General features: G+C 35.4%; 1 protein-coding gene across 3 annotated transcripts; it reads right to left on the reverse strand.

The window, feature by feature from the left end:
- Positions 1-1,094: 1,094 nt before the first annotated feature.
- On the reverse strand, positions 1,095-13,524 carry LOC147405433 (ELMO/CED-12 family protein). Of its 3 annotated transcripts, none has more exons than XM_086433184.1 (9): positions 13,226-13,524; positions 6,138-6,247; positions 4,109-4,177; positions 3,715-3,830; positions 3,536-3,590; positions 2,182-2,302; positions 1,932-1,979; positions 1,672-1,766; positions 1,095-1,564 (listed from the first exon to the last, which is right to left on the reverse strand). In XM_086433184.1, the coding sequence occupies exons 1-9, from the start codon at positions 13,317-13,319 to the stop codon at positions 1,466-1,468; spliced, it is 807 nt and encodes a 268-aa protein (XP_086289310.1). In that variant the 5' UTR covers positions 13,320-13,524; the 3' UTR covers positions 1,095-1,465. The 3 variants fall into 3 exon arrangements, with proteins under 3 accessions (XP_086289310.1, XP_086289311.1, XP_086289312.1); XM_086433185.1 differs by lacking the exon at positions 13,226-13,524 and adding an exon at positions 12,124-12,496; XM_086433186.1 differs by lacking the exon at positions 13,226-13,524 and adding an exon at positions 6,409-6,555.
- Between the last annotated feature and the right edge of the window lie 218 nt (positions 13,525-13,742).

Consider the following 13,742-nt stretch of genomic DNA (forward strand, 5'->3'; position numbering starts at 1 on the left):
AATCAACTTACCTAGTCAATTTGGGAAATTATCCGAGTTATTGTCTCGTAAGGAGATTTTAATTATTTATCTATAAAATATTTGACTTATTTCGTTTAATGGTGAAGTTAGGCCCATAGCTCAGTTGGTTTCAGTTTCACACATTGCAAAGGAACTTTAAGTTCTTGGGTGCAAGTCCATCCTACCCTTTTGGGATGATTACTACTATGTTTGGATTGAGAGAAGGGGAAGAGGAGCAGAAATTCAATTTTTCTCCACCATGTTTGGATTGACAGGAGAGGGACAGCTTTGAAATTTTAAAGTGTCTTTAAAAGATATTTAGGGGAAGAGTTGGAATTATAAAAATTTTAAAAGGATTTCTTTCTAAATCTCTCAACTTTTGGAGAGAAAGAAAACTAATCGTGATAATTTGACTACCCCATGTGTCACACTCAATTGACTCTCCTAACGTGACAAGTTTGGGAACTGTAGATCTGTATTCCTTGGGATACAAAGTTGTACTTCCCCATAAAATGTGTATCCCGAGGGAATCATGTATCCCAAGGCGTATAGATCTATGTTTCCCAAACTTACCACGTCAGGAGAGTTGATAGAGTGTGCCACATGGAGTAGTTAGATTCTCACGACTCTTTTTTCTCTTCTCTTCCCTATTTAACAATCTAAACGAGAGAAACTCGTTTATTTTCTCTTCATTTCTCTCAATCCAAACACAGTGGAAGACATCAAGAGATTCTATTTTGAAAACAGTCCACACATGAAGGATAGAACAAGTGGGGTGTGTGTTTGGATTCTCGCATGAGTTCTGATCCTGTCGTTCACTGGTGCACGGAACATGTCTACTGCTAAATTCAGTCTCTTAATTTAAACTTGTCCTGTCATGAATTTGATATCGCAAAATTGAATGATCCTAACCATCAAAGACTCAAGCGAACATGTCAACGATCATGCAATCCACCTAACAACCAATATGTCAGGAGACTCCCCCTGCTTGGCACCTACTCAGTCTTTGAAAATGTCAGAAGCCATAGTTAGTTACCTGTGAGCAGCACTTGACACCAAGTTATTTCTACTTTAGACAAATGGAAACTGAAATCTGTATAATTGTTTATGTTAACTTCATTTTTTAAATCAAGATTACAATTTCTTTTTGCTTCCATGCACATAAAAGAAAGAAAAGAAAAACCAACAGCAACAATGGCCTTGATCTTTCCTTACAGACACTAATAGAAGTTGAAGTAGCAGTTAACTCGTCGAAACCCCCACACCCTTCTCTCACTCACCAGCTACAATTATTGGTACAAAACAAGGACTGGAGGGGCAGTGATGGAGGTGAAACATAACTCAATTAGGTCAATACCTAATTACTGAGATTTGCCAGGGGGGATATACATTGAAAGGCCGTTTAAGTCTCAAGAGCTCAAACAAATTTCAGAATTCCAGCTGAGATATTGGTGCCGTTTTGATGCTAACAGAGAAGACCATATGAAGGCATGTCTTCAATTTGTAGGACATCATCCAATAAAAGTTCCCTTTCCAGCTGGGCACGAGTTGATCTCAGAACATCCTATAGTTGTGCAAAACCAATATTCAGCCCCAGGCAGCCCACACACACACACACACACACACACAGAGGGTTCAACCCCAATGCCCCAAGGTGGTGAAGTAACTTACATTGAACTCCATATAGGTGGCATTCTTATCTAGCCATTGTTTGTCCATAACCACAAAAGCCACACAATAAAGCAAGTCAAACGCCCATTCGTTCTCTGAAGCACATAAAAAAAATTGAGATTAATTCTGCCCCACTGCAGAGAATTTTTTTTTAATGATTCCAATGGATAATATTATCGTGTGTAAAGTTGGGTGGGTATCTCATACTATGGCACAGTAATAAATCTCCGTTACTTGGAGAGATGGTTGCACGCTCTCACCTGACAACATTTGGATGAAAACTGCTCTGACAAACGTCCTCGGTTTTGCTGCAAATAAATTTCAACTGTCTAATGTTAGAAAGATCTCCTGAATCAGTTCACATCAAGATTCAGCAAACTCCAGGCCATTACAGTATGATTTTTTTTATACTGCGTAGCAGAATGAAGTTATGCCTCACAAATTTTAGTTAAGTTTAGTCAAACAGAACATGTTTTAAGTCCTCATAGAACATGGTTATTTGGATCTTACAGGATTCTAGATCTAGCATTTGCATGATCATGAATGTGACATTTACACCAGCAACAGCAAATGGATACTCCCAAGTAGCTCGCTTTCCCCCCTGCTTATTCAATAGACGCTGGAAGGAAGTCTGCAACAAAAAGTAGATAATTTAAATAATAAAAAATTGTTCGATCACACTTTTTTTTTCCAAAAATATGGAGTTTCAAAAGTGCAAGAGGAGCACCCAAAAAAGGTGTATTGAGATTGTGAAAGCGGGTATGAACACACTTTCAATAACAAGTGACATAGCTTTGGATAAAGCAGAATAGAGGAACAAGGTTTGTTTAGCTAACCCCAAACCCTTGGGGATAAGGCTTTGATGATGACAAAGGGCGAAGGATCTGAGATTCTCTGTCCATTCTTTTCACAAGTGGCTAATCATTTTCGTTGAGCAATCATTCTCGGAGTCCATCATTTGGCCCATATTAGTTCCTTTTAAAATCTCCTTTTTTGTTTGGTTGGCTTCCTTAGGGAGGATTCTTACGATAGACAATTTGATTGCACGGGGTTGGATAACTCCCAACTGCTGTCTCCTTTGTTTGAGGGATGGGGAATCGGTTGACCATATTTTAATTCAACTGCTCTTTTTCTCATGATATTTGATCCCTTTTCCTTGGGATTTTCCATATTAACTTAGTCTTATCTCGGAAGTTCTTCTTGTTGTTAATAGAGTAGGCCAATAATGCTTTCTTCTCCAAAAAAATATACCTTTGGACTATGCTTCCCTCGACTATTGCTTGGGAGTTGTGGAACGAGAGAAATAACAGCGTGTTCAAAAGTAAGGTGAGAAGCTATGGCGTTTTCTTGGAGATCTTGGGCTTTCTGTACCTTTGGCCAAATCTGAACATAGAGTTTGTGGGAACTACTTTCGATGACTTTGTTTTTAGATGGAATTCCTTGTGTAATTATTGATGTTTTGGAATTTTTTCATTCGTTTTTGTTTTTCTTTGAGGAGCTACCTCAGCCTTCTCTTCTTGTATTTTGTTCCTCTTCTTACTTCAATATATCTTATACTTATCAAAAAAAATTTGATGACAAAAAAATAAAACTGCACTTATAATTTGAGAGAGCTTCTATTGACACACCAACTTTTACTAATGCCACCCCAAGATGTGTGCTAATTCTTTGGTGATTTACATATGAATTGGGGTGGTGTTAGCAAAAGTTGGTGTGGAAATAGAACCTCTCTAATTCAAATTTTGAATACCATTTCTTATTTATTTGCAATCAAAACAAAAGCAAAGAGACTTATTTTCTCAAGAAAAGGATATCCAAACCATTATATGAAGTTCTTAACTTGGCAGAGGGGTTAAGATCTTACAGAAAATGTCTTTGCAAAGAAGAGCAAGTTCTCCAAAGAAATGAATCCAGCTCCCCTATTCATCAGGCAAATATGTTCAGAAAAGAAGGAATCACCACCGGAAAAAAAACAAATAAATAATTGGGTATATATCACAACATTCAACAACAAAACGAAACTATGATTGCCATTAGAAAAACCTGAAATCAGTTGATGGATCTCTACCCTGCCATCCCATTTCCTTCCACTGTTCAGATATCAAACCATGGAGCTCTTGACCAGGGTATGTAGCAGACCAAAGTGCTCTCAAAGCTCCCTGTACTTGAAAATGATTTAATCAGTTGAATAAAAAGTAGAAAAAAAAAATCACACAAATTAATTATCTTTTATGTTTATTTTAATTATAAGTTTTTGTTTCTAGAACTGACATTTCTTTTAGGTTTAATCTCTCACTTGGTTAGTGGAGAACAATATTGTGCAGATTTTCCAAATGGGAAAGTGTTCATGTTAGACAATTTCATCGGCACTAAGTGTCTTGGGATGTATTAAAGATTTATATACTTGTGAAATCGTTACAAATAATGTAAAGTGCACCTGATGATCTGGCCTAGAAGCATCAAAGTAGACCTTCATCCGATGTTTCAACCGATGCAATCTTTCTTCCTGAAATTTTTCAATCAGATGACCGCATGTCAATAAAAAATTGATATAGAAAACTTCTACACAAACTTCATAATCTTATTTTTCATGCAAGAAGTCCCATGTCAAATATTTACCAACATAATCTTTATTGTGCTCTTAGGCTTGCAAGGAAAACTGGTCAGCCAATGCAGTCTTTCAAATTTAAAAATTTTCAGACTTTATTAATCATTAACAGCATATTAACAAAAGCATGTACAACAACAATTAACAAGCCATAAAGAATCACAGAAACAGTAGAGACAACTTCATGTGCAAAAAAGTTGTTCAACATCCCACAAGAGGTTTACCAACTTATAATCACCATACACAACTCCCAGAACCTATAAGTTGTCTTGTTCTTATTGGACAATACTATGGTAAGTGCTTTGGGCCACTGCTTATGCTACTTGAATGAATCTCGACTATATTTTGCACAACATATACACCCTTAAGAGAATTCTTGGTACCACACACAAATACTTCAAACTGCCACTGTTTTCCTAGATGTTTAATTGTTTCAAATAACATGTTTGACAACATGTAGAAATACAACTCTGCAATGAAGTTTGTGGAAGTCAAGAATGTTGAAATACAACTCTGCAATAAGTGGATTATGGCTAAACCATCCATTGTACTCAATATAAGGGCAATCAGTTACTTAGTAAGGACATTATCCAGTCTATCTTCACAATCAAACGTGAAATGTGTTTCATTCCCTTATCAAGGACTATATTAGATTCTCCATCGAGGGAATCTGATCCCTTGATCTAATTAGTTGGGTAATTTTACCAAACTAACCCAACAAATAAAATCTTTTGCAATGTTTTCCATAGAAAATGACAATCCACCTTGTGTGTTTCATTCACACATAAAGAATTATAGTAGTTGCTATATGGATACCTCTGATTGTCACAATACAGACCCTTCTATATCATCTCTTCCCAAGAAAGTTATTCCCTCAATCCAATTAGTCGGATACCCCATCTGGTGTCAACAAATCCAGCTTGGGCTCTCTAGATTTTTGGCTCATCTTTAAACTAACCTGAAGTTGACCTACGCAAAGTCGATGGCAAATTCAAGAACCTCAAACAAAATATTGGGTTTTTTTACAAATAAAATTAATGCTGATTTTCGTCAACTCTTAAACTAGGAGATAAGCACATATTTAAATTTCTATAGAAGTTTTCATTAAGACAAGCATTGTCGTTAATGAAGATCCATGAATTTCACTTCTCTTCTATGATGAAATACATCTTACAGACGTCACCTTCTTCACTTGAGCTAATCTGTTTTCCTAATTAACTCGTTGTTCCATACATTGAGAGATGCCGATTGCTTCATATGGTTGGAAATTGGCCACCCATTGCATCTAAATTTGAGTTTCTGTAGAGGGTTGGGATAGCTTTCTCATATTGATTCCTTTCAAATATGAGACTAATAACTAGATTGTTAGGCTTCCTAATAATTATTAAGTCGAACAACCATAATTAAAAACTTAACCTCAGTAGATTAGCCCAAAATATGAAGAAGATAAAGGACACAAACATAGACTAAGATAAAATTAGAAATGAACCCATTTGTAAAAATGCAAGAATAGCCACAACCCAATAGATAATTTACTAAGGAAAAGTTATTTGAGATGGTTTGGTCATGTTTAGAAATGAACCCATTAGTAAAAATGTAAGAATAGCCCCAAGAGATGATTTACTAAGTAAAAGTTGTCTAAATTGATTTGGTCAGTTTTAGAAATTAACCCATTTGTAAAAATGTAAGAATAGCATCAAAAGATGATTTACTAAGGAAAATTTGTTTGAGATTGTGAAGCAAAAGACAGAATTGAATGAGAGGAACAGAACCAAAATTTGGGACAAGACTGTATCAACAGTAACATTTATTACAGAATCAAACTGAAAGAGAGAGAGAGAATCTTAAGATATCTTACCTGTGTGGGTGTCAAATTGATGCAAATTCGTTCATAAGCTCCTTTTCGTTTGAAGCAAACACAAGTAAGACCCTTCCCAATCCATGTGGGCGTTCCACGAGTTGCATCATCTGCACACAAAGAATGGAATTCTGCCTTTACAACCAAACTCCACATTACTCTCAACTAATAAATCACCAAAAGATTGAATCCATTTATGCTCATTTAAACAAACACTTGTGGAACAAAAAAAAAATTGTCCCTGACGACCATACTCTACGTTCCTAGCTACCTCGCGTGAGAAATACTCTGAAGCATTTCATGACAACAACGTGAAAACAAAGCTAGTGGTTCTTGATTACAACTGGGCTTATGATTCAAATACAATCCAATTGAAACCAAATTTTAAAAAATAAAATAAAATAATATAAAGTAATTCCCTCTCACCTCACGGGCTTAAAAATTGGTAATCCATTCTTTGAGAGCCAATAATATAATAAGGGAAATTCTATTGACACCCCAATATTTACTTATCAAGTCCAAATTATTTAAATTATTTATCACATACTATCTAAAAATTAAGAGTAATGCTGAAGTGGCCTCAAGCGGAAACCTCATATTGAATTTTTTGACGTGAAAGTGTATATAACCATAGATGCATTTCATCGAGTTACGAGTGAAAAAGCATCTATAATTCCTATCTACTTTCATGTTATGAAGTGTGATATGAGGTTCTAACTTGAGATCACTTCATGACTTAAAAATTGATGCATGCCATTTAAAATGTAAAAAAACATTTTCACATCAATTTTTTCTTCATAATACTTGCAAAAGAAGAAAAAAAATTCACAAATTATCATCATCAACGATAACCCATCAAAAAGAATAAATTGACATGAATGACGATTAGCCATTCTTATCTCTTGATGTTGATCTCGTGCTCTTCTCTCTTTGATATCCTTCAAAGATGGGAAAATAAAAGAGGATTGTTTTTCTAACTCAACCTGAGAGAATAACTCACTAACGTGGCATGTGTAAGAACCTTGGGATTTTTTTCTTGGGATACACAATTGCACATGTATATGAGGATGTGCAATTATGTATCTTTTGAGAGGAAAATCTCTGATTCTTGCACATGCCACATCATTGAATTTTGGAGGTAATTTGTCAGATTTGAATTAGAAAATCATTACCTCATGAAAAAATTTAGAGCCAATGTTTTTTCCTAAAAAGAGAGAATGATATTCGCACTCTAATTATTTCTTATTTTAAATTTAGTTGGAGTGTAATAAAGAAAACTTGTGCGGGTGCCAATAGAAGTTCTTTAATAATAATGGGTAATCATCAAAATGGAGAATTTGTGATGGGACTATGATCCAGTGTTTTTCAGTAAACCAAATTTGTAGCACATCCGAGTCATGAGTATGGTGTGTCATGTATGGCCTACCACCATCTCTAAAAGCAAAGCAGATGTCCTTTAATGTCAAGTCGTGTCTTAGCTACAGATCTCGAAAATGCAGAATGAGATAAAAGTTAAAAATTAATCTGAACCGTTGATTAGCACGACCACATTGAACAAAGATAGACTAAAAGGTACATTTTGATCAGATGATGAAGCGAACTTTTTGGTTTACGTTGACGATTGAGACTGACAAATCGATAAACTTTTGTTCTTGTACTTTCAGTAACTTTAAAGGAGAGGGGACCACAGAGATTAAACGGAGACACAAGTCTTTCACTTCACGAGTCCGTTATAACTTATAAGTTAATATATTTAAGGGGCAACCGTTAAAGTGCAATAAATACACTCTGGGATTTGGAATGTGAGGGTATTTTCATTAAAAAAAACAATTCTTTTAAAGGTCTTTTCGATACAAAATCCAAAATTTCAAAGTATAGTCATTGCACTTTAACGTGGACCCTTAACAAAACCCTATATTTAAATAGAATAATTATTTTTTGACGCCCTCCTTAGAAATATGACCCCTAACGTGGCATGTGTTAAAATCATAGATCTTTTCTTAGGATACGCAATTGCAAATAATTAGGAGGATGTGTAGTTGTATATCATGAGAAAAAAGATCTATTCTTCTAACCATGCTACACATGATTTCAAAACTCGTCTGAGACCGAGAAGTATAGCTCAAATTGTCTCGATATCAGGTATGGACAAGACGAATGGGCAAGTCAATTGTTCGGATGAGATATTAAACCCCACTTTTATTTTTCATTTTTTTTTTTAACAAGACATCTCAAATATATCATAAAATTCTTTCGAAAAGACTCAGTATCTGGCATCAACGAAACAAGATGCGAAATTGAGTTTTAAACCACAAATCATGCCAGGAAGCGTATGGGAACATCAAAAAATCATGACTCAATTAAATAGATGCTCTTGGTGACTTTAGACAAACCTCTTCATGTTTTGGAGAATATTTAATATATCCCTGTGTTTTCAAATAGATGATATGCATTTGACCTTAGTCTTTTGCATAAGATTAGTAAGAAATAACATAAATGCTCTTATTTTTAACTTTTAGTAAAAAAATACACACTTGAATTTTCTCTTATCTTCCAACATCAGATGTCAATAATAAGATACATTTTTCAAGAAGTATCAAAATTATTTAATTTGATTGCCTAAACAAATTATTTGTATTACTTTCTCAATAGAAAGATTGAGCTTGAGATCAATCATCATTTATTCATATTCTAAAAAATTATCTAAGATAATATTTTAAATATGAGATTGAATAAGTTAAAATAGTGTATCCTAAAGGTTGAAGAGCTGGAATGTAAGCAGATTATATATATATGGGGGCGGTTCAAGGGACGTGTTAGAAACCGTCTGAGAAACCCATGTTTCTCAGACGTTGGATTAAGAGAAACTGACGGCTGAGAACATGTTAGACGTCAATTCCAAAGAGTTTATGTATTTTAATAAAAGTCCCTCATTTTTTATTTTTTTTAAAACTAAATCCAATAGAGAGAAGTTGTTTAAGGAAATAACTCTGTTTCCCTCTCACTCTCACTGTCAACGAACCCTTCGTTTCCTTTGAACACTCCAGCTCTCTCTTCTCTCTCTCTTGATATGTAGAAGACTCAAGGAAGCCGATCTCTCTCTCGATCAATCGACCTTGATCGAACGAATATCACACTCTCTCTCTCTCTCTCTCTCTCTCTGTTGACCCATCCTTGATGGGAAATTTTGCAGTTACGGAGGTATCGAACGTCCTCCAAATTGGGTTTTTATGCATACAAGCGTCGGTTTCATTAAGGCCATATATGGTTGAAGTGCTGCAAATGTTAACCGATAAAGATTGCAAAATTCCTTTGCCAATGCAACCTCCATTTCTAAATGCTAGCGTAATGGACCCAAATACCAGCACATGTCTTTTGTTACAGCTTCATCAGCATCAAACGAACCCACAGACACCTCCACCAAGTCTTACAATTTTTCTAGTTCAGCATCAAATAGTTCGTTGAAGCATCCATACCAAGATAAAATATAGATCAAATACTCAAACAATCCATTACTTAATTTATCGTTGTAAGTATACATAATTCTCATATTCAAATATAGGATTGCATCTCTCTAGTTGGAGCGATCAATGGGTCTGTAAGGATCTAGCGGACCTCGTTGTATTTATCATCAACTTTTCATCTTCAATCTTGTAAGTTACAATCAGTTTGGAGTTTCTATAGAAGCTAGTGAAAATGAGGTGGGGACAGTGGCACATATACGGTAAAAGATAGATTTTTTTTTTTTTTTGGTAGTGGTGGTGGTGGGTTGGTGGTGTTATATTCTCCTTCTTAGATATATAATTACATGGTGCCCTGTTTTGTTCTCACTGTCTCTGATTTTTTCTTTTGAATCATATATAAATCTACTGCTCATTGATTTGAGTGGGTGGTTGAGAAAGAGAGCGTGATATTTGTTCGATCAAGGTCGATCGATCAAGAGACAGATTGAGAGAGAGTTCGGGTTCCTTGAGTCTTCTACAGATCGAGAAAGATGGAAGAAAGAGCTGGAAAGTTTGAAGGAAACGAAGGATTCGTGAAGAGTGAGAGGGAAACATAGTTATTTCCTTAAACAACTTCTCTCTATTGGATTTAGTTTTAAAAAAAATATAAAATGAGGGACTTTTATTAAAATACATAAACTCTTTGGAATTGACGTCTAACACGTTCTCAGCCATCAGTTTCTCTTAATCCAACGTCTGAGAAACATGGGTTTCTCAAACAGTTTCTAACACGTCCCTTGAACCGTCCCCTATATATATATAAATAATAATAACATTGAAGTGACCTCAGGCTGGAACTTAGTATCGCACTTCTTGATGTGAAAGTGAAAGCATCTATGATTCTCATACACTTTCACTTTCATGTCAAGAAGTGCGAGATGAAGTTCCATCTTGAGGTCATATCAACACGACTCAAAAAAAGAAAGGGTTTTGCGAAGAGGTTGAAGAGAAGGGCACTTAGATCATTTTTCATAATCTCTCATAAGACACTGGGGTCAAGGGAGGCATGTCATCACTTTCTAAAACAACGAGGGTGGCTCTGATATATTACCAAAACGTAGAAAGGGCATATCTAAATAACCCTTGAAGAAACCACTAAGTGGCGGACACCCCCAAGACAGTGTCATAGTTGATAGTTGTGAGGTCCCACGACGAATAAATGTACGTCTTCCACAATTCTAAATCTAATACGCCGGCCAAAGTATAGACAAAGAACCTGTTCATTGATTACGTGGCTTACGTGATCGCAAAATGTGGTGGTCCCACATAAAACTCACATGTCTACAATACATCTCGATGTCATCTTAAAATAGTGATCCAACGAAAAAATACATATAGTAGTAGTAGGAAGAGGATATGGTTCGAGGTGGTTTGGATTCTGGAGGTTGGACTAAATAAAAAATTGCAGTTGGTGGGAGGGCGTTAGGGATTTTTCTATGGTCAAACAACAGTTGAGACAGATCATCAATCCAAGGGCCAAGATGAAAGGAAAAAACATGCTTTCCACTCTCAGTGATGTTTGTTTTTCTTATTAATGTCAAGGAATATCTTCCCATTTTAGCCATAAACATAGATACCAACCTAAACACTTATAAAAAATGTTAGATAGAGACTCGGGATACTTGGACCCTAGGTTACCTGATTTGTGAATTTGTTCGATTTGAATTCAAATTTGTAATTGTGATTCGCCACTCGAGAGTAAATCCAGTTTGTAAGGATAAATAGGGATGAGGGGCATTTAAAGGTTGAAGTGATGAGAACATTAAAAAGAGATTTAAGATGACACATTTTGAGAAGAAAAACAAATAAGCTTGTTTTTTTATATAAGTTGAAGATGAGAGTATTTGATCATTTTTCATCAATCTATTAAAAAACAAAATATCAAAGTCAAAAGGGCATGTTGATGTTTGTAATCATAGGGGATATCTTAAATATTATCAAACTCGTGAATATTGGATAAAAATTCGGGATACCTAAACCTAATAAAATTCCAATTGAAATGATCAAAAGAACTCGTAGTAGACAAATCCCTTATTTTTGTAGACAGACAATAACCTAACATCACAAAAGGATATATAATCATAGTAACGACGGCGATGACATGCATAGTCCACCAAACCTACCATTGACACAACGACGAACACATGCCTTGAAGAGTAAGTCAACAAAATTGCTATGTCTAAAATAATTGACACGCATCTTGATATAAGAATAGACATCTAACTAAAGAAATGACACTGGACAAGCGCTATGTGTCTAGGTAAAATACTGATACGGTCATAAAGATTGAAAATCTATAAATAAGATTAAAATAAGATGCAACTTTCGAAATTCTTGACAAGAAAGATTGGTATTATGCCAAAATTATCGTCAATTTAATATTTAGAGAATTTTTAGATTAAATCATGAGGAATCCTTGAGATTGAACAAGGAAGATGAGGAAAAGAAGATTTTGATCATCCTAAACAAGTTTGGGAGCTTACACAATCTATCGATGAAGTGGGACCACAGATCAACGGTCTGCAGTGTGCCGCGTGATATATAGAGAGACAGATCGTACATTATTCTCCTTTCTCTCTCTCTCTCTCTCTCTACCTTCGGATTTCACAGTGTTATTGATGGATTAATACATAATAATAATAATGGAAAATGCTGGAATGATACAAACGAAGACACAAAGGTGACTAAATGATGTGCTGGCGCTCACATAACCGTAGATGTTTTGACACATATCGCGAGGAAAAACATCTACGGTAATGTGTGCGACACGACATCATTTTTTTGTCACTTTGTGTCACCCCAGCACGAATATAAGATCCCTAGATTCACCTACTAATCAGAACCAACGATGGTCACCATTTATTTACGGAGAAACCCTAAACTCCCCCAAATATGCCGGTTTTGGTGTGATGATGTCTACTCGCTCCATCATCTTCTAACATCACGCGTGTCTTTTTTCCTTTTTTGTCCTAAAAATTTTGGCTATTTTTTATTTTATTTTTTAAAAATCACCAAAAACAAAAACTTTCGGAAGTTTTTATTTTTCACTTCTACTGAAAATTAGTGATCGAAAGCCGAATCGGACTCGAGCAGATCGCAGAAAAAGAGGCGAATTCAGAGACAACAATCGGAATCAGAGAAATTCATCAAAAACTAAGGGAACACTAGATAAATGTTGATGGGAAATCGAAAATATATATATAATTTTTTTGATTAAAAGCAATGAGACAATTTCTGAAGCAAAATCAACCAAATCTCAAAGAAAAAAAATCATAGAGACGATCAAAATCCAAAAACAACAAAAACAAACCGAAACTGGAAAAAAAAAAAAGCATACATTGTTTCGAAATCCAAAAGCAAAAAAAAATCTAAATGAGGCGAAACAATTCAGAACAGGAAAAATCCGTAGAAAATGTAGGGAACCACACATTAACACATACAAATCTAACAATATTATATCAAATTTGAAGAGATCGAATAGAAAATGCGTGTTCTCCATGAAGAATCGATTGAAAATTCTTCAAGATCGAAATCGAAACTAAAAAATTTTACTAAACGCAGGAGATTCGTATTGAAGAAGAGTACCTGTAGAAGCAGAATCGTGAGAACATCTAGCGAGAGGAGATGAAGAAAATGTACGAATCGCAACGCAGCTACCTTGAGTCCTCTCCACGCTCATTTCCACCCACAACAGAGAGAGAGAGAGAGAGAGAGTTCGTCGTTAGTCCAACACCAACCAAATTACTAAGTTCGTATTTTTATTTACAGTGACAATGAAGAAAGAGAAAGTAGAGTGGGAGAGATGGATCAATAAAAGGCGAGACACGGATTCGTCGTTTTGTTCGCGGCTCCTTCGTGAGGTGAGGAAATTTTTGTGGTGATTTAAATCTTGATACAAGTATGAGGTTCAACGAATTATCGCCATCTGTCAAGTTGCCTTAAGGTGTTTTCGTTTCATTTTTGGTCTTTTCTAACCGGAAAATGCTGGAATGACGCAAACAGAGACACAAGACACACGGGTGACAAATGTGGTGGTGCGCACATAACCGCAGATGCTTTTTACTCATATCTCACGGAAAATCATCTACGGTAATATGCATGA

The sequence above is a fragment of the Akebia trifoliata genome, chromosome 3, assembly GCF_017979445.1.
Source record: "Akebia trifoliata isolate Shusen 1 chromosome 3, ASM1797944v1, whole genome shotgun sequence".
NCBI classification, from domain to species: Eukaryota; Viridiplantae; Streptophyta; class Magnoliopsida; order Ranunculales; family Lardizabalaceae; genus Akebia; species Akebia trifoliata.